The 21,236-nt window shown below is 38.5% G+C and overlaps 5 protein-coding genes and 1 pseudogene across 9 annotated transcripts; 4 read left to right on the forward strand and 2 right to left on the reverse strand.

Moving 5' to 3' along the window:
* LOC148291128 (uncharacterized) lies at positions 1–1,360 on the forward strand. Its single transcript, XM_088245366.1, has 3 exons — positions 1–762; positions 838–987; positions 1,073–1,360. Exons 1-3 carry the CDS (start codon positions 1–3, stop codon positions 1,358–1,360), a joined length of 1,200 nt encoding a protein of 399 aa, XP_088101492.1.
* Positions 1,361–1,392: 32 nt separating this feature from the next.
* Positions 1,393–4,528, forward strand: LOC148291129 (uncharacterized). 2 transcript variants are annotated; one of them, XM_088245419.1, is made up of 5 exons: positions 1,393–2,258; positions 3,197–3,281; positions 3,392–3,487; positions 3,572–4,020; positions 4,102–4,528. In XM_088245419.1, the coding sequence occupies exons 1-5, from the start codon at positions 1,696–1,698 to the stop codon at positions 4,241–4,243; spliced, it is 1,335 nt and encodes a 444-aa protein (XP_088101545.1). In that variant the 5' UTR covers positions 1,393–1,695; the 3' UTR covers positions 4,244–4,528. The 2 variants fall into 2 exon arrangements, with proteins under 2 accessions (XP_088101545.1, XP_088101544.1); XM_088245418.1 differs by having other exon boundaries at positions 4,094–4,210.
* Positions 4,529–9,006: 4,478 nt separating this feature from the next.
* LOC148291130 (DNA repair protein XRCC3 homolog pseudogene) lies at positions 9,007–9,934 on the forward strand (annotated as a pseudogene).
* Positions 9,935–10,041: 107 nt separating this feature from the next.
* LOC110770959 (uncharacterized) lies at positions 10,042–12,667 on the reverse strand. The gene has a single exon (XM_088245415.1). The coding sequence runs from the start codon at positions 12,633–12,635 to the stop codon at positions 10,170–10,172; it is 2,466 nt and encodes an 821-aa protein (XP_088101541.1). The 5' UTR covers positions 12,636–12,667; the 3' UTR covers positions 10,042–10,169.
* Positions 12,668–15,434: 2,767 nt separating this feature from the next.
* Positions 15,435–17,997, forward strand: LOC110746930 (protein FAR1-RELATED SEQUENCE 5-like). Its single transcript, XM_088245369.1, has 3 exons — positions 15,435–17,552; positions 17,652–17,795; positions 17,878–17,997. The coding sequence occupies exons 1-3, from the start codon at positions 15,450–15,452 to the stop codon at positions 17,995–17,997; spliced, it is 2,367 nt and encodes a 788-aa protein (XP_088101495.1). The 5' UTR covers positions 15,435–15,449.
* A 166-nt stretch (positions 17,998–18,163) lies between these two features.
* LOC110746408 (TMV resistance protein N-like) lies at positions 18,164–20,833 on the reverse strand. Of its 4 annotated transcripts, none has more exons than XR_015826274.1 (4): positions 20,557–20,833; positions 19,887–20,425; positions 19,024–19,789; positions 18,164–18,925 (listed from the first exon to the last, which is right to left on the reverse strand). XR_015826274.1 is itself a non-coding variant. In XM_021946629.2 (3 exons), the coding sequence occupies exons 2-3, from the start codon at positions 20,399–20,401 to the stop codon at positions 19,180–19,182; spliced, it is 1,125 nt and encodes a 374-aa protein (XP_021802321.1). In that variant the 5' UTR covers positions 20,402–20,468; positions 20,557–20,832; the 3' UTR covers positions 19,023–19,179. The 4 variants fall into 4 exon arrangements, 1 of the variants encoding a protein (XP_021802321.1); XR_015826273.1 differs by having other exon boundaries at positions 19,887–20,431; positions 20,557–20,832; XR_015826272.1 differs by having other exon boundaries at positions 19,887–20,468; positions 20,557–20,832.
* Between the last annotated feature and the right edge of the window lie 403 nt (positions 20,834–21,236).

The following is a 21,236-nucleotide window of genomic DNA, read 5'->3' on the forward strand; positions in this document are numbered from 1 at the left end:
ATGGTCTCGAAAGCAAAGTTGATGATTGCTGCGGATGAAAAAATCCAGGGAAAGGCGTTGACCCCTTCCCATACAAAAACAGCGATCTGTACAATTAAGGACAAATTTAGTGGGCAACAGTTACAAAGGTTCAAGGACAGTTGTTTTGGCCATTTGTTAGTAATTGAGGACCTGAAGTGGACAACACAAATTATCCATGGCTTGTTGTTGAGAAAGGCAGACCCGATGACAGTTTCTCAAGTCAACGGGATCAAATTCATCGTTGGCAACAAGGTCATACAATTCACAGCGCAGCAGTTTTGCGTCATCACAGGGCTGCAGTTTGGAAACCTTCCCTTCATTCCGACTGCAACTAATGACAACTGCTCATTGAAGAAGAAGTATTTCTGCAACAATAAAACGGTCAGCCTTTCCGAACTCGAACAAGCCTTCATTGACTGCAGTGATGAGGAGGACGTCTTCAAGTTTGGGCTTTTATATTTCGTTGTGTTTGTGCTGTTGGGCAGTGAAAAGCATGTCAACATTGACATGCGCTACTTGAAATTGGCCGAAGATGTTGAAGACTTCCAGAAGTATCCGTGGGGTGCTGTGTCATATGCCAAGACAAATTCGTCATTGTTGAGGGCACTGTGCGCAGAGTACCAGCGAGTCAAAGTGCCCCAGAAAGCCTTAAAAACCAAAAAATCAGCAAAGCAATCCAAGACAATGGCAAGTGGTAGACCAAGGGAGTACCACATAAAAGGATTTGGCTTTGCACTTCAGGTGAGGAAATATCCGTTTATGTATAAGTTCCATTTACTTTGTTTACAGTGATTGATATATTTTTCTTGAAAACAGATATGGGCTTTTGAGGTGTTTCCAGCATTCGCTGCATTGCATATCGTTGTGCACGAACAGAATGCCCAAGTCCTTCGTATACTACAATGGAGAATCAATAGTTTGCCTCGTTTTCACGAAGTAATGAGCCAAGTCTTTGAAAATGCAGAGGTTAGTTCTGTTAATAATACTAATGTTATGCTTCTGATTCAAATTATAGGTTTAATAATATGTTTTTTGTCTCTGTAAATTGCAGGTTGATGTGCAACCTCTCCGCCCATCTGTAATTGAGAAGCAGCAGCCGTATTGGAGTTGGGGTGACGATGTTGATGACACTGAAGAAGTTGTTGAGTTGTTTGGCGATGACGAAGAACCAAAAACCAGCACTTCTGCCTCTGTGCAAGAAAAAGATGAGGACATTGCTGAAATTGCTAGCCTTCCTTCGTCTTCTAAGGCAAGCATTACTTTTTTTTTTAAATATATACGTCATAATACCATAGGAAAAAAACTGCTGTTGATGGGAAATATTTTCGAAATATTGTAACATTTGCATTATAACTTAATGCAGGGTAAAGTCGCGTCCACTCATTTACGCACTTTGAAGCGTGACTTTGAAAGGACAAAGGATGAATTGGCCAAAGTAGCCGCTTCGAATCGAGGACTTCGCAAGAGAGTGCATCAGTTGGAAGAAATTGTACGGACGGAGTCCTTGAAACGTGAAACAGAGTCTGCAAAATATAAAAAGTCAGTGGAGGATTTTGCCAAGACCCTAGCTTCCATGGAACATTATTTCAATGGGGAGATAGAGCAGCTGAAAAAAAAATTAATAGTGGGTTGAATGAGGGTGGGGAAGGACATGAGGACCTCCGTAGTCCTCATATGAATGAAGGACCATTACATGACTATGGTAGTCCGCATATAGAACCGGCATCAATGGAAACAAAAAGCCCCGGTGATGGAGCCGAACCATCCGCAGCCTTGGTAGTCGAAGAGGCAGAAATTGTCACTTCCGTTCCTCACTTAGAAGTGCATGAAGCAGCTGAGCATGCACAAGTCGAGAAGCTGCCTACCCCGGAAGATGTGGCCGGGTGTGACGAAATCTGCAAAAGACTGATGTTTTTGTTAGAAGATTGGAAAAGAAGTGATAGTATGGCATCGGCTGGTCCGATCAATCCTCCAAGTATACCGAAAGTGAGTATGGCTGGTGATGGAGAAGGGTCTAAAAGTGTTGAAACAAAAGAAGAGAAAGGTAAAGGCTGTAGACAGAAGCATCCGTCCCACACTTTGTGTAGTCCATTTACTGATCCGTTGAGGAAGAAGAGGACGATGAGTGTGTCGGATGCGACTGAAACCCCGCCATGTTTTGATCCATCAAAACCCCTTCCCATTGAAGATGTGAAGGCAGTAATGGAGTTTTGCATTGGCTGGAAAAACGAGATCAGGTTAGGATTCTTGACCTTCAAAATCCAATCTTCATGTTATGCTAGTATGTGCTGATATAGAAATGAGAGAATTACCAAGTTCGCTTTAATATACATGTGTATATGTGTGATGAACAAAATTCAGACTTTGTTAAAGCAAAAAAATATTGACTGCTGCTGTTAAATGTATTTTGTTAAATATATGTAGTAAGAAATTTTGAATTGTAGTTTATCATTATAACATTTAGACTCAAAAGAAGACAATAACAGAGATTTAGAAGGGGTTGTAATAGCGGCTCCTTCCGCCCATGGCATCTGGTCTTCTCCTCCATGTTATGTTCCTCATGTTCCTCGACTCTGCTAGTGTCTTTCCTCAGTGATATTAATGCAGTCGAGGATGTTTTTAAAGTGTATATGGCAGTTACCTCTTGGATTATGGTTATGTGTTCAAAGAGTTTCTTAATCTAAAATAAATTATTACTCGAACAAAGAATTGAACTTATGGTCACATTTGAAGTAAAGTTTAATAGAGTTGAAATAGAAGACAAATACAATTGCTTGGTTGTCGTTACAATTTCAAGTGGAGAAACAAATAGAGATAAGTAGTTTACCTAAGAATTCTCAATTGGTGCTCAAGGGGACAAAAATGGAGACAAATAAAGTCAAGATGATTGGCCACTACAACATGGAGATAAAATCTAACAAGTTTTTTGTTTCCTGTTTTATCATGTTTCTTCATATTTATATATAGAATTTGAAAGTTTTGTTACAATTGAGGCAAAATTATTCCACTCCCCCAGTGAAGTAGCTTCCTACTTAGCAAGAATTCTATATTTGTCTCACCTAATTGCTATATCTGAAAACTGTTATTTTAAATGGGACAATATTATTTTATATATGTTGTGAAAACTGTTACCACCTAAGTTCTGATCGGGAATTTACGTTTTTGCCTCTTGTAGTGCGGAGGTGCAACTGGAATCATGTTCGGTGGGCGCTGATTTTTTCTACAAACTGATCGATGATACGGAATGGATTAGCTCAAGGGTAAGAATACACAATTCTCTACTTTATTACGATACTTCAATTGTTTTCTTTGCTTTATTAAGTGTACAGATGTATGAAATTGTGCTGATATTATATACGTGAACTTTCAGCACTTGGACATGGCAACCTTTCTCATCCGGAAAAGGCAACACGCGCATCCGTTGGTATTTGGAACTCAGTGGACAACGGCAGATTGTTGCTTACAGGTAAACATGTTACTATTTAACATTCACTGCTTCATTTGCTTTTGGTTGTCATTACGTAATATGGCTTCATTTCAATGTGTGCAGCAATTTCTAGAGCCGGTCAAAGCGATTGGCAAGACACGTGGAGCGAAGAAGGCAGCTGCTTCAAACATCAGTGACCTTACACCCAGCAAGCTGAACAATATACATCACTATGTGCGGGGTACGTGGCAACACGGGTATGGCCAAGCTTGGACAAAAGTTAGGAAGGTCTATTTTCCATATAATTTGAAAGGGTCCCACTGGGTTGCAATCGAACTTGATTTTGTCAATCATACTGCAACGGTGTATGACTCGTACTCTGATTTTACCGCCACAAAGAAGCTGGTTGGACTGCTTTGCCCTATATCCGAGACTCTGGCACAAGTGCTGTACAATATGCACTTTTATGAAGCTTCTGAGCTTGAAGAGGTGAAGCAAAGGGGGCTGCAGATGTCAACCTTTACGTCATTCTCAATTTGCACCATTGGAGATGTGCCACAACAACGAGATGGGTAAGGTTTGTGAATTTTGTGGAGTTTAGAAACTATTTAACATAAATGCAGTTCTAATTTCCCAACTTATTAGGTTGGCAGTGCGTCTTGCGGAATCATGACCGTCAAATTCTTGGAGCATCTCAGTGCTGGGATTTCGTTGCATACAATTGACCCTTTGAAGAGCAAATATTACAGACTGAAGCTTGCAATAGAGGGTTTAAGGGGGGAGGCATATGTATGAGGTATATGTCTTCATGTCTGTGAATTTAGTGGAGTGTGGACTTAGGACTTGGGTATTCACTGTGCTCATTAATTAAGTCAGGAACTCGTTTATATGAAGATGCAGAAGTGGATGCTTTGCTGGAAATTCCTGCCTTTTTGCTAGAGCTACTAGGTTTAGTTATTATGTGTAGCAACCCGGGTCTTTGGCCCTGCTGTATATTTTGAGGTGTAATATTGTACAGTCTAGAAGCAGTGGCTAATTGCCTTACATGGCACACACACTGTTTCGATTTTGAAGGTTACCTATTTTGTACACCTCCATATATAAATATTGTTACTCTTTATTTTGCTCTTTGGCCCTGCTGTATGTTGTTATTGGAATTTGGAACCGAGTACTGTGTTTGCTGATTTTAGCTGGAGCAGGATGAATGTCACAGGTGGTTTGGTATATTTGGGTATTGCTATAGTTTTACATTACATGCGCTCTCTCAGTTTTTTACTTTCCCCTTATGTACTAATTTTCCTTTACATCACTCTCTGTGAGACAAATTTTGCTTTCAATTTGTAGCAACTTATGTTACTTTTCCCTTTGGCACGATTACAAGCTAGGTTCCATTTCAGAAAAGCAGGTAAAACAGCTTTATTTTTAGACTAGTTTAGACTCTCGCGTGTATCCAAAAATTCAATTTCAGTCATGCCACTTTCTTGCAGGGTCTAAAATAGGAAAAAAGTTGGAAATTGGAAATTGAACAAAAGGAAACTTGGAAAATAGGAAAAAGGAAAAAAAGGAAACTCTGAAAACATCAAAATTGGAAAAATGGAAAATTGGAAAATTGGAAATAGGAAATAGAACAAAAGGAACGACGATTCATTGAGGGAGAGAATTACTTTCCTTTTGAATATGAATCGATGTGCAACTCCAGCTTTATCATTTGAAAGGTCAACATCAATTCATGGTAATATAAGGATGGATAACAATTGGCGTGTCCGTGATATTTGAATTCAGGATTAGTTTGAACGAAGTGGAGACTTATTAGACCAAATGGCATTGACATACGATATAATAGCAATATTAGGTCAATATACTAGCACTATAGAAGCAATATTAGAGCAATATAAGGATAATACGATAGCAATAGTATTACAATATACATCCAAAAGGGTGGCAATATGTATACACTTTCTCTACAATACAAAGGCAATATTAAGCAATATATATACAATATAACATCAATATACTTGCAATATAAATACAATATACATACAATCTACATATCACAGACTACATTTTACACATACAAAACAAATCGCCACCGAACCTTAACAATACTATCCCGCGAAGGGAAAACGAAGGCAACAATAGATCCATGTACTCGGGTGAGATGAACTGAAGCAGCACTCACCCTTACTACAGGTCCATCAAAAGATCCATGTCTTTGTCCTTTCTCTTCGCTGCATGCACGAGGCTATGATGAGCCATTCCCTCAGCACCCATATTCAGCACCTCCCAGACACCACATACATCAATTTCACTCCAATTGTAGTCTGGTGAGATGACCGAAGCATAATCTCGAAACATTTCGAAGCCGTTGTTGAAACATTCAACCATTTCATGGTTATATTCTTCAGATTTTGTGAATTTTTCGACGGCATATTTCTTTCTCTCTTCCAATTTCAACTTCAAGGACTCTAACTCTTTGCTCCGACTTTTTGCTTTTAGAGTTTGCTTCACTTCTCCAGCATATGCTTTGTTCAACTTGTTGGCCAAGTTTCCCATAACTTGGCCATGAATATCACATTTAGTCTCCCACTAATATGTTGCCTTAGAGAAATATTGGAGGTCGTGCTTGACGGCAGAGATTTTGTCAAGCGGATCATTGCTCTCAGCCTCACTTCCAGATGAAGTGGGATCATGATTGGGAGTCAGAGGTGGAGATGGGAATGGCACATGCCACGGCTGGTCCCCCGGGTAACTGACATGCTCGTTTGGAGGGCGTACATCGGACATCTTGAATTATTGCTGGGGACAATTCACAGCTGTCGACTGCAACAAAACAAATAAAAGTACATTCAGTCTCCAGTTGTAAACGACAATATGGTTAGCTTTAGTGGAGAATGTTTGTCTTTGAGTAAGACTAATTACCTTTCTCGTTAAGAAGCTGCCTATGTTGCAGTTATATATAGGAAGGTTCAATTATATGTAGGAACTGATATGAAGTATATTGGGTATTTAGTTGGTGCATTCAATTGATGGGATTGCAAACTACACCATTAACTCCTTGGCTGTAATTTACAGTAAAATTGGTATATTGGGTATTTAGTTGGTGCATTCAATTGATGGGATTGCAAACTACACCATTAACTCCTTGGCTGTAATTTACAGCAGTACAGCATTACATTAACAACAATAAAATTGGCTTAGAAACGGAAAAAAGCAAACCTTAATGGGAAATTGGAAATTGTGGATTTCAACCCAAAATAGGACTATGTAACTAAGCATTTATTGCGAATTTCAGAAAAGAAAATTGGAAAATACCAAAATACCAAAATACCAAACTTGGAAAATGGGAAATAAGGAAACTTGGAAAATTGGAAAATTGGAAATAGAACAAAAGGAAAATTGAAAAATCGGAAATAGGAAAAAATGGAAACTTGGAAATTTGGAAATAGGAAAAAAAGAAAATTGGAAAGAGGAAACTAGGAAATAGGATACAAGGACAGTTGGAAAATTCGAAAATTCGAAAAAGGAAAAAAGGACACTTGGAAAATAGGAAAATTGGACACTTGGAAAATTGGGTAATTGGAAAATAAAGCAACTTGGAAACTTGGAAAATTGGAAATTGAACAAAAGGAAACTTGGAAAATAGGAAAATAGGAAAAAGGAAAAAAAGGAAACTCTGAAAACATGAAAATTGGAAAAAAAAGGAAAATTGGAAAATTGGAAATAGGAAAAAAGAACACTTGGAAAATAGGCAAATTCGCAAATTGAAAAATTTAAAATTGGACTATTGGATAACTGGAGAAATGAAAAATAGCAAATAAGGCAACTTGGAAAATAGCAAAATTCGAAATACAACAAAAGGAAAGTTATCAAAATGGAAAATTGGAAAATTGGAAATAAGAAAAAAGGAAACTTAGAAAATAGGCCAATTCGAAAAAAAAAAAATTGGATAATTGGACAAAAACTGAAAAATTGGATAAATTGAAATAGGAAACAGGGACACATGGAAAATAGGAAAATTCGAAACGAATTGAAATTGTGGAAATGGGAAAGAAGAAAATTACCATATTGGTCAATTTGAATGAGTTGGTCAATTAGGCAAATAGGCAAATCCCTTATTTGAATAACATAATGGGAAAATTACCAAGTTCGGAACATCCAAAATAGAAATATATTACAAAAAGGCATACAGTCAACTAGGTAATAACTCCCGCCAATCTCTCCCGCCTCAGACTCCCGCCATTCCCTCCCGCCAATCCCTCCCGCCAATTACTCCCCCTAATCCCTCCCCCCAATAACTCGCTCAGTTACTCCAGGTCATTAAAACCTGCCTATATTAATGAACCTAGCTGTTTGAAACCTGCCTATCCCTCCCGCCTATATTAAAACCTGCCTATATTAATGAACCCAGCTGTTTGAAACCTGCCTATCCTTCCCGCCTATATTAAAACTTGCCTATATAAAAACTTCCATCACATTAACTCCTGCTTGCAGCCATTACCTTCCCCACTGATTTCACTCACATCGCATTTAGTCCCCCTTTTTTTCCAATTAAGTCGTACACCAGCGTACAATAAATATCGAAGACCATGGACCATAACCTCACACCAAACCCAACGCTTTCAATTACTGAAGGAGGGGAGATTGAAACACAAGCCAAGTCACCCAATTCACTCACTGCAGACTTGGTCCATGGCATGCAGCAATGTCGAGCCAATACCATGTTTTGGAAAAATCTCCATGCAGACATAGTTTCAAAAATTGTGGAGGGCCAAGCTAGATGGGGTGTCATCAAAAAGCGCACAATTCGCTCTCGTTATCATGCCCGCATGCATCTCCTACATATAAAGGCAATGAAAGGAAAAATTGAAATTGCCCCTGCCACTGCAATTATGGTATTCAAGGAATCAGAAGAAATGGCCAAGTTGAAGCAACAAGAAGTGGAAAGCGGATTCAAACTATTTCCTAAGTTTGCAAAAATAGTGGATCTGGCAGGAAACTGGGCCAACATCACTGTGGCCGGGGTCATGAATTTCATTGGTCGCGGTCGCCGCACTTGAAGAGTATGCAACTTCGATTTTGTCAACAGCAGGGAAATGGAACTATGAGGTGGCCTCTTTTTGTATTATGTAACGATGGGGTGGCCTGTTGTTGTTTTATGTAAGTTTGGAAATAGGATTTTATGGAATGATGATGCCTCTTTTTGTATTTGTGCGTATACAGTTTATCGATGTCCAGTTGAGTGGCGATATAGCAGCAATAACTATACAATAAACATTCGAATAATGGCAATATTATGTCAATAAGAGTACAATAGAGAGATGATAGAGTTACAATATGATCCTATTACCTTACGTACTGCATCAGCATGTTTTTAAAATTATTTGGTCCAAAAAAATACAAATAAAAAAATAAAAAAAAAGTAATTACAACTTGGAAAAAGGATGAAGTGTACATCCCTTAAAAGACATATGGCCTACATTACAGACCTTCAAAATGAACTCTATACATATAATGCATGCCTTGTAGCACCATCACATGCCCCCCTAAATTACAGAAACATGACACCCCAAAACCTCATGCTCCTTCCTCTTTCAACCCCTAAATTATCCATTGGATGCCCAATACTAGATCACTGCTTGGGGGGTGGGATACCCTGCAACTCCATAACAGAATTGGTAGGGGAGAGTGGTTACGGGAAGACGCAGCTTTGTCTCCAACTTACGGTACAAGCTTAGCTCCCACCCTCACATGGCGGACTAGGGGGCTCCTCCGTCTACATATTCACAGAATTTAGCTTCTCATTTCGTCGATTGCAACAACTAGGCAACCTTTATCATGCATCATACCCCAACTTAATAAGGTTGGAACCATTGGAAGACATATATGTTCATGGTGTTCATGATGCTCAAGAACTCATCCATGTCCTTGGAGACATAGAAGCATTTATTGCCATTGATCACACCCGCCTACCTGTCAAACTCATTGTCATTGATTCCATTGCTGCATTGTTCCGATCACAGTATCAGACAACACCGGCAGATTTGAAACGGCGGTCTGAAATGTTCTTCAACATATCTGGGACATTGAAGGGTTTAGCAAATAAGTTTGGATTGGCGGTGGTTGTCACCAACCAAGTGGTGGATTTTATTGGGCCACATGATGGAGTGAATGGGGTGAGGTTGGGAAACTTGGAGTCCCTGGACACATCAGGCAGACGGGTGAGTCCAGCTTTGGGACTGGCTTGGGCACATTGCATAAATTCAAGAGTGTTCTTGGCAAGACATGAGCAATATATTGGGGTTAACATTCGTAATGCTCCTTCAATAACTATATGTAGTCAAACACATAGGACATTTCACCTTGTATTTGCCCCACATCTAGCCTATGCATCCGCCGAATTTGTAATCAGAAAAGAAGGTTTAGTCGGAGTATCAGGGTAACTGTGTAATAAAGGAATTCTAAGAACTTTAATGTTTTGGATCCTTTTGGAATTACATTCCAGGCCCTTTAATTTCGCACTCAAATTATAATAGCAATCTGGAAGCAATACCAGTACAATAAAAGTACAATAAAATAGCAATCTGGAAGCAATACAGCATGCTGTAGCAATGCAACCCAAATTATGCAAATTTAAAACAATTCCCATTCAACATAACACGAAACCCACCACAAATAAAAGTAAAGTTTACATGACCTACCAAAGCAACACAAATCATATTGTCTAAGATACATTGCGCAATGGAATATTGTTTTTACAGGTGCTTTTATTGTGGCCTCCGGAACCACACCTTGAGCACTTTCTTGTAATGGTGCCCTCTCCGTGCGAGGGAATTCTTAACTTCTTTCGTCTGCCTGGCATGACCCTTGCCATGGGAGGCAGCACAACTTGACTTCGAACATCTTCAGGAATATCCCACCTTCCGTGAGGCTGTACCGGGTAGATGCTATCCGAATAAGCATCCATCCAAGTTTTCCGAGTGTAATACCGAGAAGCCTTTGAGTATACATTTACTTTCAAGAAGCGGCAAACTGCAACTACATGCTTGCAAGGTAGCTGCTCAAGCTGAAACTTTCTACAACTACAACTGTTGTTCGTCAAATCTACGAGGCCGTCCATATAACCGTCCAAAACATTATACTGTGCATTATTTACTTTAACCACATTCATCCTTGCAGCATCCTCCAACCTGTTCCTCAACTTCTTCTCTCCAAAATTGGGGCACAATGTTGTTGTGCAATTCAAAGCCAAGTCACGACGTTCGGTGAACCATTTCACAAGGAGATTCATAATTTCCCCTAACAAATGAACCACTAGCATCATCTTTGCAAACCTAAGGACTGAGTTGATTGACTCCGCAATATTTGTTGTCATTACATTGTAGCGGCGTCCATCCATGTGAGCTCTAGACCACTTATGTAACCCTGCCTCTTCAAGATATTGAGCAACATGTTCCTTTCGCTTGATCTTGCGAAAATGACAATCAAATTCAGCAATCGAATAAGATTTCGCAGCCTTCTCAAAGTGCATAAGTATGTGATCATGCTTTTTCAACTTGCAAGTGCGTTTCATGTTCCCCTTCATATGATAAAAGCATATGCCATGTTGCGCCGTTGGAAAAACTTTGTTCCACACATTCTCTATGCTAACATTGCGATCAGAAATAATAACAAGATTGGGACACTCACCAATGGCTTCATGAAGTTTAGTGAAAAACCAATGCCATGATGCATCCGTCTCCAAATCCCCGATCCCAAAAGCAAGAGGATATATATTTCGATTACCATCAAATGCATTTGCTACAAACATAACACCCTTGTACTTGGATTTTAAATGAGTGGCATCCACTGCTATCACTGGGCGCATGGAAGAACGAAACCCTCTAATACATGCACCAACCGCCATAAATAAATACACAAAGTGATTGTTCTCATCTGTTTGGATGTGTGTTTTTGTGCCGGGATTCATACGCTCCAATTCATAGCAATAAGCTGCAAGGATATAATATGTCTCCTCCGCTGATCCTCTAATGGACAATAGAGCTAACTCCCTTGCTTTCCAAGCTTTCGAATAATGGATGCTGAAACCAAAGTTGTGTTTCACATCTCTCATAATGTCACTTGGTGTGTATATTGTCCGAGAATCCTTAAACTTCCTTTTAAATGAAGTGGCTACAAGTGCTGCAGTTGCTTGACGATGGTTGTCACTTACAGCCCTCAAATCACATTCATGGACAGTTGTACACCTCACAATCATGAAGCTGTTATCTCCAAATCTCGATGCTCGGACTCGCCATGGGCATGGATGTTGACAACAAACCACAACCAACCTCTTAGTGCAAGACGATTGCACCTTAAATTCAAAGTGGCCTCTTAATGCCATCAACTGTAACTCCGTCAACAATGCTTTCTTAGTAGAGAAAATTTGCCCAACTGTAATTTTCGGATTCCAATCACTTCGCGAAAACCCCCCATCCAAATATGCTTCTCCATCATTTACACCGGCTTCATTGTACCGGTTCTGTTCACCTATTGCATTCGAATAATGTTGACGAATGGGTTCAGATTCTCCTCCTAAACGCATTATTGGCAGTTGGGCAGATGTGTTCAAGCAGCCCAAAATAGGAGGGGTAGAGTACACTGACACTTCATTTCTTTCAGTACCATTATCACCACCATGCATCTGATCCACCTCGCTAAAATCAATCATATCCATAAAATCTGTCCCTAATTCACCTCCCACATCAGTGCCATTTGTATTATTCCAAGTTACTTCATTGCTTTCAACAATGGCAACTGAAGAACGACCCATCCGACTACTATCTGTCGTGATATGCATACTATCAACTACATCATTTCTCAGTCCTTTATCTTCTATACTCACGAGTAAGGGAGCTAGTTTTGAAGGTGTTACCTCAGAATTGTACTTCATAAAAAATTTTACATCATCATCGTCCTCAATCTTTATGTGCTTCCACTCATTCGAGGCCACCAAAACTGAGAATTTTAAGCTAACCTTGTCTTCGCTGCTGTTTGTATTACCAATCTGATGCACGCGGTCCAACAGTTCAGCAAATTTGATGGTCCGTGGAACTATTAAGCCTTTTGACTCACCCCCTTCGTATTTGCACATCTTCTTCGAGGTGACCCATTTTCCATTGTAGCACACGAGAATAACAATTGTCTCCATTTCTGACCATGACAAAACAACATTTCATTAACACAATATAACCACGATAACCATACAATACAATAGCAATATAATCACAATATAAAAACAATATAATAGCAATATAACATCAACATAACAGCAATACGACAGTGAAATAAGAGGAACGCAACAGCACTACACCAGTAACACATCAGCAATCACACTATACAGATATACTACATCAAATGGAAAATCCCAAGTTTCAAGATTCACATATCCAGACCAATCTAAGTGCAATTGGTACAAACCCAGATGACTGAGCATGAATATTCAACAAAACCTAACCCAAAGCAATTAAAGCCAAAACGAATTTAACACAAACCCAAACAATCAAAATATAACTCATTTCACATAATCCCACTAATTTTAAGAAAATAACCATCAACACTACCTTTTCGAGGTCGGCAATCCACTAAAGCTTCAAGGTTGCAAGCAGCTATTCAGAAGACATACCTAAAGGGAGGGGTTCCGATTCCAAACAGAGAGCAAGAGACCGAATACAGGGAGAAAGAGAGAGAGAAACAGCTGCGGTATGAGAAAGAGAGCAAAGAGAGAGACATAGAGTTGCGCTAGAGAGAGAGAGAGAGCCAAGAGAGACACAGAGAGCTGCGTTAGACAGAAACCAAAGAGAAAGAGAGCTGTGCCAGAGAGAGAGAGAGAGAGAGCTGAGTGACCTAAGAGAGAACAAACTTTCTGAACTTGTGAAAATTCAGCAATAAGTGGACAATAATTTTATATTTATAGGTGATAGTTGTACAAAAATTGGGGAGCAGTGGTATTTTTAATTGAGATTATAATTTTGGTGGCATATACCGCTATTTCCCAAAAAAAAAAAGCATATTGGAGTTATAGTTAGGGTCCCACACTATTTTAGTAGGGAGCTTCACAAAAAAACCCTCAAAACAGTTTTGTTTTGTTTTTTTTTTTTTTTTTGGGAATGCTTCACCTTTTAAGCTCTCTACTTTTTAAAGATTATTAATAAGAAGGAATCAATACAAACAAACAATCAATGATGAAACATTGTTGTACTGTACACTGGTGGTGCCAAAACAATTTCCACAAAAACAAGGCCAAAATACACGGAAGAAGAAACGAGGGAATCACCAAGAAAGAGCTGAACACGTCCAATGACCAATATAATCAAAATGAACATATCTGAAACAAAAATAAACGAGGGAATCACCGCCGTCCTTTTGCACCCAACAACCCCTTTCTTTTAGATAAACAGATCTAAAACAAAAATGAAATTTTAAGAATGGAAGAGAAGCCAGAAATCCCATTCTTTTGCACCACCGGTGCTTTCAATCAAAGACTCTTAAAAACCTGTCCCAGAAATCAAAAAAGTCCCCACGCCATTACTATAGATACATGGCTTATTATCACAAAACGTCCCTGACGTTTGCGAAACTATCACATTGCATCCTTAAACTTTTTTTGTATCACTCATGGTCCCTAACGTTAATATAGGTGCTCTTAAATAGTCATTCTGTCAAAAAATCTGTTAAATTCAGGGATATAATCGTCAAATCAATCAAAAATTATAAAATATATACTTTTTTATTTCCTTCCCTTCTCTCTTTCTTTTGGGAGCGGATCCGCTGTCCCCAAATTGGTGTCCCCTCCATTTCCCCTTTCTAATTTGCTGACACGTGTCAACTAACATAACAGGGAGTTAACTCTGTTAACTTTTTTATTTGACAATTTTAACAATTAAAAAAAATTAAAAGCTGCCCAAATAACCCAGCAGCCAACGACTTCCTTGCTAAACCCAGCGAGCGTCTGTCTTCTCTTCTCCAATTGCAGCCAACCCAGCAGCCAGCGAGCGTCGTCTTCCTTGCTAAACCCAGCGAGCGTCGTCTTCTCCTCTTCTCCAATTGCAGCCAGCGAGCGTTGTCTTCCTTGCAAAACCTAGCCATACCCACTCTCCTCCCTCATAATCTCTGCATCTTCTCCACCATCAACTCTCAAACGCTTGCAAAACCCAATTCTCCTCCCTCCTAATCTCTGTTTGGAAATTGCAGCACCATTAAACCAATCTATTATACCTTTTGTTGAAGCGTGGATGGAGGTGAGCAAAGCGCTGTGTATTGGAAACTTATATAATATTTGTTCAATTTTCTTTGTTAGGTTTTATCTTCATGATATGTTTGATTTCATATTCATAGTAATCACTCAAGGACTCAAAACTATGGTGACTAATCTTATTGGGGAGTCTTTGAGAATATGGCTTCCTTGTAGAAGTACACATGCTCTGTAGGTGGGAATTATGCTGATGCTTTCGTATATAACATGGGGGTGTGGTGTGGTGTCGTACTTAACGTGCCTAGGAATCTGACTGACTGGCCATATTTGTCCCACTAAAACCAACTGTATATGTATCGTTTGTTCCATGATTACTTACATGTCCAAATTTCAATATATATAGGTTGCAGTAGCTATTTTGATCTAGCCATACCCACTCTCCTCCCTCATAGGAATCAACCTTTTGATTTCATAGGAATCAAACCCAGTCATATATAGTAATCAATCCCTGTCTCGATTAAATTAATTGTTATTTTATGATTATTGTTTTATATATAGAAATTTAAATCTTATAAATTACGTGTTGTCAATTTTCTCAAGGACATGAACGGGGAAAATAATTACAGAGACGATGATGGAACTCAAGCAAGTCCGAAGCTAATTTTTGAAACAGGTGTGGACTTCAATGCTTTTGCAGACAGTGAAAGTAATGAAGAAAAGTTATCAGAAACTACACAAGGTAACGAAAACATAGAGTTGATTCATTCTAACATGCAGAAAAAACTAATTCCTGTAATAGGCATGGAGTTTGAGACAGAAGAAGAAGCCTTTAAATTTTACAATGCATATGCATATGGTGTTGGTTTTAGTATTAGACGAAGTAAATTTCATAAAGAGAAATGTGGGAAGTTGAGAGACAGACTTTTTGTTTGCTCTGCTGAAGGTAAGCGTGAAAAGAATAAGTGTGATGGCAGTGTGAAATCTCATCGTGCTGAGACAAGATTTGGATGTCTAGCAAGGATGAAAATTAGTTGTCGGCTAAATGATAAGTATTGTGTTACTGAGTTTGTGCCTGAGCATACGCATGTTACTTCTAGTCCTTGTAAGACCCATTTTTTTAGGTCACATAGGAACATGTCTCTTGCACAAATAGTTGAAGCTGATATGGCTGATAGTTCAGGGATTGCTCCAAAAGCAACTCTAGAACTTCTGAGCAGACAAGCCGGTGGACGTCAAAATCTTGGATTCATTCCTGTAGATTATAAAAATTATTTACGTTCAAAGCGTACAAGAGAAATGAGGGTAGGAGATACAGGGGGCCTGTTAGAATATTTACAACAAATGCAGTTGAGTGATCCCAATTTCTTTTATGCTATACAAGTGGATGAAGATGATATGATTACTAATATCTTTTGGGCTGATGCAAGGATGATGGTGGATTATGATTATTTTGGTGATGTGGTATGCTTTGATACGACCTATAGAAAAAATAAAGACGGAAGACCTTTTGCAATGTTTGTTGGTGTCAACAATCATAGGCAAACTGTTGTATTCGGTGCTGCATTATTGTATGCTGAAACAGCTGAGACATTTATTTGGTTATTTGATACTTTTGTCAAGGCTATGTCTGGAAAAAAACCAATAAGTATTCTGACAGACCAAGATGCAGCAATGGCTAAAGCATTGCTTTCAGAGTGGCCAGAAACATGTCACCGTTTGTGCATTTGGCACATATACCAAAACGCAGCCAAGCATCTTAGCAATGCTTTTGAGAAGTTCAAAAATCTTACCAAAGACTTTGGTAGATGCATATATGATTATGAAGATGAAGATGATTTTATAAACGCTTGGAATAACATGCTTGAAAAATATAATCTCAAGGATAATGATTGGTTGAGGAGATTGTTTAATATAAAGGAGCAATGGGCATTAGTTTATGGGCGACAAACTTTTTGTGCTGATATTACTACTACCCAACGCAGTGAAAGCATGAATAGTGCTTTAAAGAAGTATGTTAGTTACAAATATGATTTGCTACGATTTTTTCAACATTTTCAAAGGTTAGTTGAAGATCGTCGTTATCAAGAGTTGAAAGCTGAATTTAGAGCAAGTCAAAGTTCACCTGCATTGTCATTTCCAGTGGAAATATTAAAGCACGCATCAAATATATATACACCAGAAGTGTTTAAGTTATTTCAAGATGAGTTGCGTAAAGCTCATGATTGTGTCTTGAAATTCAATGGTGAGATTGGAAGCATCATAAAATATGAAGTTATCCCTCATAAGAAGTATTGGCACCACACAGTCACATTTGACTCAATAGATAATACAGTTTTATGTAGTTGTAAGAAGTATGAGTTTGCAGGAATCTTGTGTGCGCATGCCTTAAAAGTCCTCTCTACAAGAAATATTAAAAGTATTCCAGCTCAATATATTTTGAAGAGATGGACCAAAAATATTAAGGCTAAGAGTGCAAAAGCTACTGGCAATGTCTCTAGTGAAAATGACTCAAAAGTAGAAATTGTCAGGCGTTACAGAGAATTATGTCGGCTGCATACTCAGTTAGCAACACGAGCATCAGAGTCAAAAGATGCATATGAAATTGCTATATTAGGACTTAACAATACATTGGGAGATGTGGATGCGTGTTTGAAGAAGAAAGCAAGTCAAGAACCAACTCAGGTGATCTCAACAACTACTAGTGCATCTAAGCTTAATGAGTATATTTGTATTGACGATGATATCATTAAATTTAGAGGAATCAAAACTAAGACCAAAGTTGTTGGCAATTCTAAAAGGCCAAAGAATGCTTTGGAAAAGCTCACAAAGAAGAAAAAGCCTCGAAATAAAGAAGAATGTGCTCTATTGGAACAGGTATTTTAATATATATTTTTTATTATTTAAAAGTTATGATTGTTAATATTTGTTTTATTTTAACTCATTTTAAAAGTTATGGTTTTGAAATAATGTTAGGAACTTGATTCTCACAATGAAACTATTCACATGCCAACCCAATCTCAAGCAGCAATGGATATTTCACAGCAATACTACATAAGAACCCACAATACTTTGAGCAACTATCAACAAGGTCCAACTAGCATGATGAATTTATTGCAGGTAATTCCTTGTAATTGGTTACTACCTTTTGTTTTCTCGTGAGTGAGTACTAACTTATTTCATTGTATACATATATATGCAGGCAGAATTACCACAAGAAGAAGAATTAAGCTTACTGAGCTCTGAAGGACTAGACTTGTTGAGCTCTGAATTGACATGCAGTGCCAAGACGCATGATATGGACATCCAAGATGTTGAATGAGAAGAATGTTGAAGAATTTTTCCTTCTTTTTGACTCAAAGTTTCATTTAAGAATGTTTTGTTATGACATTTGGAACAAGCGTGTATTTACCTTTTGACTCTGATTTTCATATTTTGTCAATCCTTCAAACAAAGGGTTTCCTCATAACGCTAAAAATGGGCCTGAATTGAACAATTTAAGTACATTTCCATTTTGCACTTGATGGTATAATATCATAACAGTATTTCTTGGTTGGTTTTACCACAATTGTTGAGCATGAAGTTCAACATTCCCTCTGCAGTCCAAAACCCTCCTTGATCACAATGCGTACTAAACATTTAAACCATGAATCCACATCCACCAAGCCAAAATATAGCAGCCAAGCCAATGTTTCATTTTCAGCCATTTTGTTTGCATCTTTTAAGTGGGAAAAATCATACTTGACAAGTTCACCTTGTTGTTTCACCTTTGCTTTCTCTAGTTTTTTCCCAACCTTGGTATTATCTACTGTATGGAGTGGATTCTTTTTCTGCTTCTTTTTCTGTGATTCCTTCTCCAAATCTCCAGCCTTTTGAAGATTACTAGGATCATTTTCATTTAACACCTGATGTTTGTAGCTCTTTTTCTTGACATGATCACTTTTTTCATCCCCCTGGACCAAAACTTCGTGGTTTGAGACATTGCCATCTGGTTTCTGCTTTTTCGGTTTCAATTTCTTCGTATCAGAATCACTAGAGTTTCCAGGCTTACCAATACCACCCTTAGTTCCAGCCATCATAAGATGTTTTAAGTCTCTATCTTTTCGCTTTTCTGTTTGACTTTCTTGCTTGTTAGCAGCATTAAGTGAAGAATCATCAACTTCATCAACTCCAGCACCCTTTTCATTCTTGGTGTATTTATCTATTGGTCTTGCATTGAATACGTGCAGGTTCGGCAATATTCTTTTAACCTACAATAACATTATTTCTATAAGAATTTTTAACAAGGGTAAAACTGGAGTCAAGATAGAGATCCAAACAGGAAAAAGGCTAGGACAGTAACCAATACCTTCTTTGCTAACTTATCCTTTTCAACAATAGGGTTCCCTTGCTAATTTATCTTTTTCTTCTGGAATTTCAGCTGCGGTGTTCAAATCCATCAGCTTCTCTTCTCCTTCACAAGGTTTAATTAACTCAAACTCAACTGGCACCATTGCTTGGTTGGTCACAGCAGAAACTGATGATGGAGGAAGGAGGGTATGGAAGAAGAGGCAGAGTCATTAAACTGGTGTTTTTGACGATCAAAGCTTGTTGGTATGGGAAGCTGTGAAAGAGCATGAGCAAAACCATCCAAGGTGATGGGTCCTCTCCCTACACCAAACAAAATTTTATCTCTAGCCAGTACTTCTAGTTGGTGTAATTGATCCACATCATCAAGTACGAGGAGAACCTTTTTATTCCTTAAAACTTTATTAATGAAAACGGTTCCCTCCCTTTCATCCCAAATATGATTTCCCTTCAAAAGTGGGGAAAGAAGTTGTCTTTGTAGATCAGAAAGCTCCTTCTTTCTCACATTATGTAGAAAACAGCAATGCTCGAAATGATGGGAAATTCTCTCATAAACTAGGTTAGCAAGGGTTGTTTTGCCTACCCCGCCAATCCCCCATATCCCTATAAAGCGGACATCATTTTCTTCGGGAGCTAAATGCAAGTGTAGTTGATCAAGTGCAGAATCAATTCCGACTAACTTCTCTTGAGAATCTAACAACGTGACTGTAGGATTCACTTTCTTCCACACACGTTTGACAATGTCATCGACAAGCTCTGCTTCTGACCTACAAAGTATCAAAAATAACCATTAATCCATAAATATAACATCCAAGTAGGGCTCTTGTTAAGACACACACAAGTTGTTCATGGACGGATGCTTACTTATAACTTTTTGAATCTAAGCCAGTGAGATTGGCAACTTTTCTTAAAGCGGCTCTCCACCGATTCAGCTTCTCTGCATCTCCACTAAACCTTTCTTCATGCTTAGTGAAAGCTTCCGCAAAACTCCCCTTTTGGTTTCGTACATCGGAAGGATCCACGTCATAAAAGATTGGCAGAATTCTCTTGGTGTCTTCCATGCATTCAAGAATCTCTGAGAGTTCATTCAAGCACCAAGTGGAAGAAGCGTAATTTGGGGAGAGAACAATGATGGCAAGATACGATTCTTTGATTGCGGTCAACAGCTCCAGAGTAATAGTTGCTCCTACTTCAAGTTCTCGATCGTCCTTGAAAGTTCTCATTGCTTGCCAGTAGGCCAATGCACGGTCTAAATGAGAGATAAAACCCCTGCGAGTGTCTTCGCCCCTGAAACTCAGAAAAACATCATGTTTCCATCGAGAAGGAGCCCATTCAGCTGAAGTAAGAGATGTAGAAGCTCTTTGGGTGCTCAAGGCCATGGGAGAAAAACAGTTCCTGGAAATCTGGTTCTGCAAACACTCAGTAAATACGTAAAGAGAAAATGATCTGCGAAAAAAAAAATGGCAGATTTAATTTTTATTTTGGTAATTGAAAACGTATTAAGCAGAAGAGAAGAAGGGCAGAAAGCAAATACCCAGCAAAACAAACTCGAGATCAATGAAAGGGAAACACACCAACTGGAACAATAGCTCAGCAGAACAACAAATTAACAAATCACAAAGCCAGAGAATTGGCAAGAAAACAACCACAAGAACCAATCCAACCAAAAACCCACCAAAAATAAACAGAGAGAGGTAGTGAACACGCTTTCTACTTTTTTCTGTGGGGGGTAGAGCCAGTGGGTCTGGTTACTCTGGTAGAGGCAATGTACTACAAAAGTGAAATGACAAATGTTTTCCACCAAAAAAGTGAAAGGAAATTTCAAGGAAACTTCCTTTCTCAACAAAGTGATCGGGTGCCAAGGTGTACTTATAAAATTCCAAGCAAGTTCTTAACTTTTTATTTATGAGAAAATCCAGTTTTTTGTTTTGCTTTTTCCAGTTTTGATATGACAAGATTTACACACGCAATTGTGTAGTTAGTTAATAGGGATTAATTTGTGACGTAGGCCATATTTAATGGTGTTGCTGATGAGCTCAGTTGAGCTTTGAGCAACTTTGGATTGAAGACATAACTGGGATTTGCTAATTAAGAAATGATCAAAACTTAAATTGGCTATTTGGTTTTCCTGTTTCTATGTTTTTGCACAATAATGAAATGAATTTTTCATCTAATTAATCTTTCTTTATAAATTTTAAAAAAAAAAATATCAAA

Source organism: Prunus avium, chromosome 8 (assembly GCF_965620075.1).
Source record: "Prunus avium chromosome 8, drPruAviu1.hap1.1, whole genome shotgun sequence".
NCBI lineage: Eukaryota > Viridiplantae > Streptophyta > Magnoliopsida > Rosales > Rosaceae > Prunus > Prunus avium.

Coding starts and splice junctions, on each gene's coding strand:
- LOC148291129 (XM_088245419.1), top strand. CDS start 1,696: ATGAATGAAGGACCATTACATGACTATGGTAGTCCGCATATAGAACCG. Junction 3,282..3,391: donor CGGAATGGATTAGCTCAAGG/GTAAGAATACAC, acceptor GTGAACTTTCAG/CACTTGGACATGGCAACCTT. Junction 3,488..3,571: donor CGGCAGATTGTTGCTTACAG/GTAAACATGTTA, acceptor CAATGTGTGCAG/CAATTTCTAGAGCCGGTCAA.
- LOC110746930 (XM_088245369.1), top strand. CDS start 15,450: ATGCAGAAAAAACTAATTCCTGTAATAGGCATGGAGTTTGAGACAGAA. Junction 17,553..17,651: donor AATGTGCTCTATTGGAACAG/GTATTTTAATAT, acceptor AAATAATGTTAG/GAACTTGATTCTCACAATGA. Junction 17,796..17,877: donor GCATGATGAATTTATTGCAG/GTAATTCCTTGT, acceptor ATATATATGCAG/GCAGAATTACCACAAGAAGA.
- LOC110746408 (XM_021946629.2), bottom strand. CDS start 20,401: ATGGCCTTGAGCACCCAAAGAGCTTCTACATCTCTTACTTCAGCTGAA. Junction 19,790..19,886: donor TTAGATTCAAAAAGTTATAA/GTAAGCATCCGT, acceptor GATACTTTGTAG/GTCAGAAGCAGAGCTTGTCG.
- LOC148291128 (XM_088245366.1), top strand. CDS start 1: ATGGTCTCGAAAGCAAAGTTGATGATTGCTGCGGATGAAAAAATCCAG. Junction 763..837: donor GATTTGGCTTTGCACTTCAG/GTGAGGAAATAT, acceptor TCTTGAAAACAG/ATATGGGCTTTTGAGGTGTT. Junction 988..1,072: donor AAGTCTTTGAAAATGCAGAG/GTTAGTTCTGTT, acceptor TGTAAATTGCAG/GTTGATGTGCAACCTCTCCG.
- LOC110770959 (XM_088245415.1), bottom strand. CDS start 12,635: ATGGAGACAATTGTTATTCTCGTGTGCTACAATGGAAAATGGGTCACC.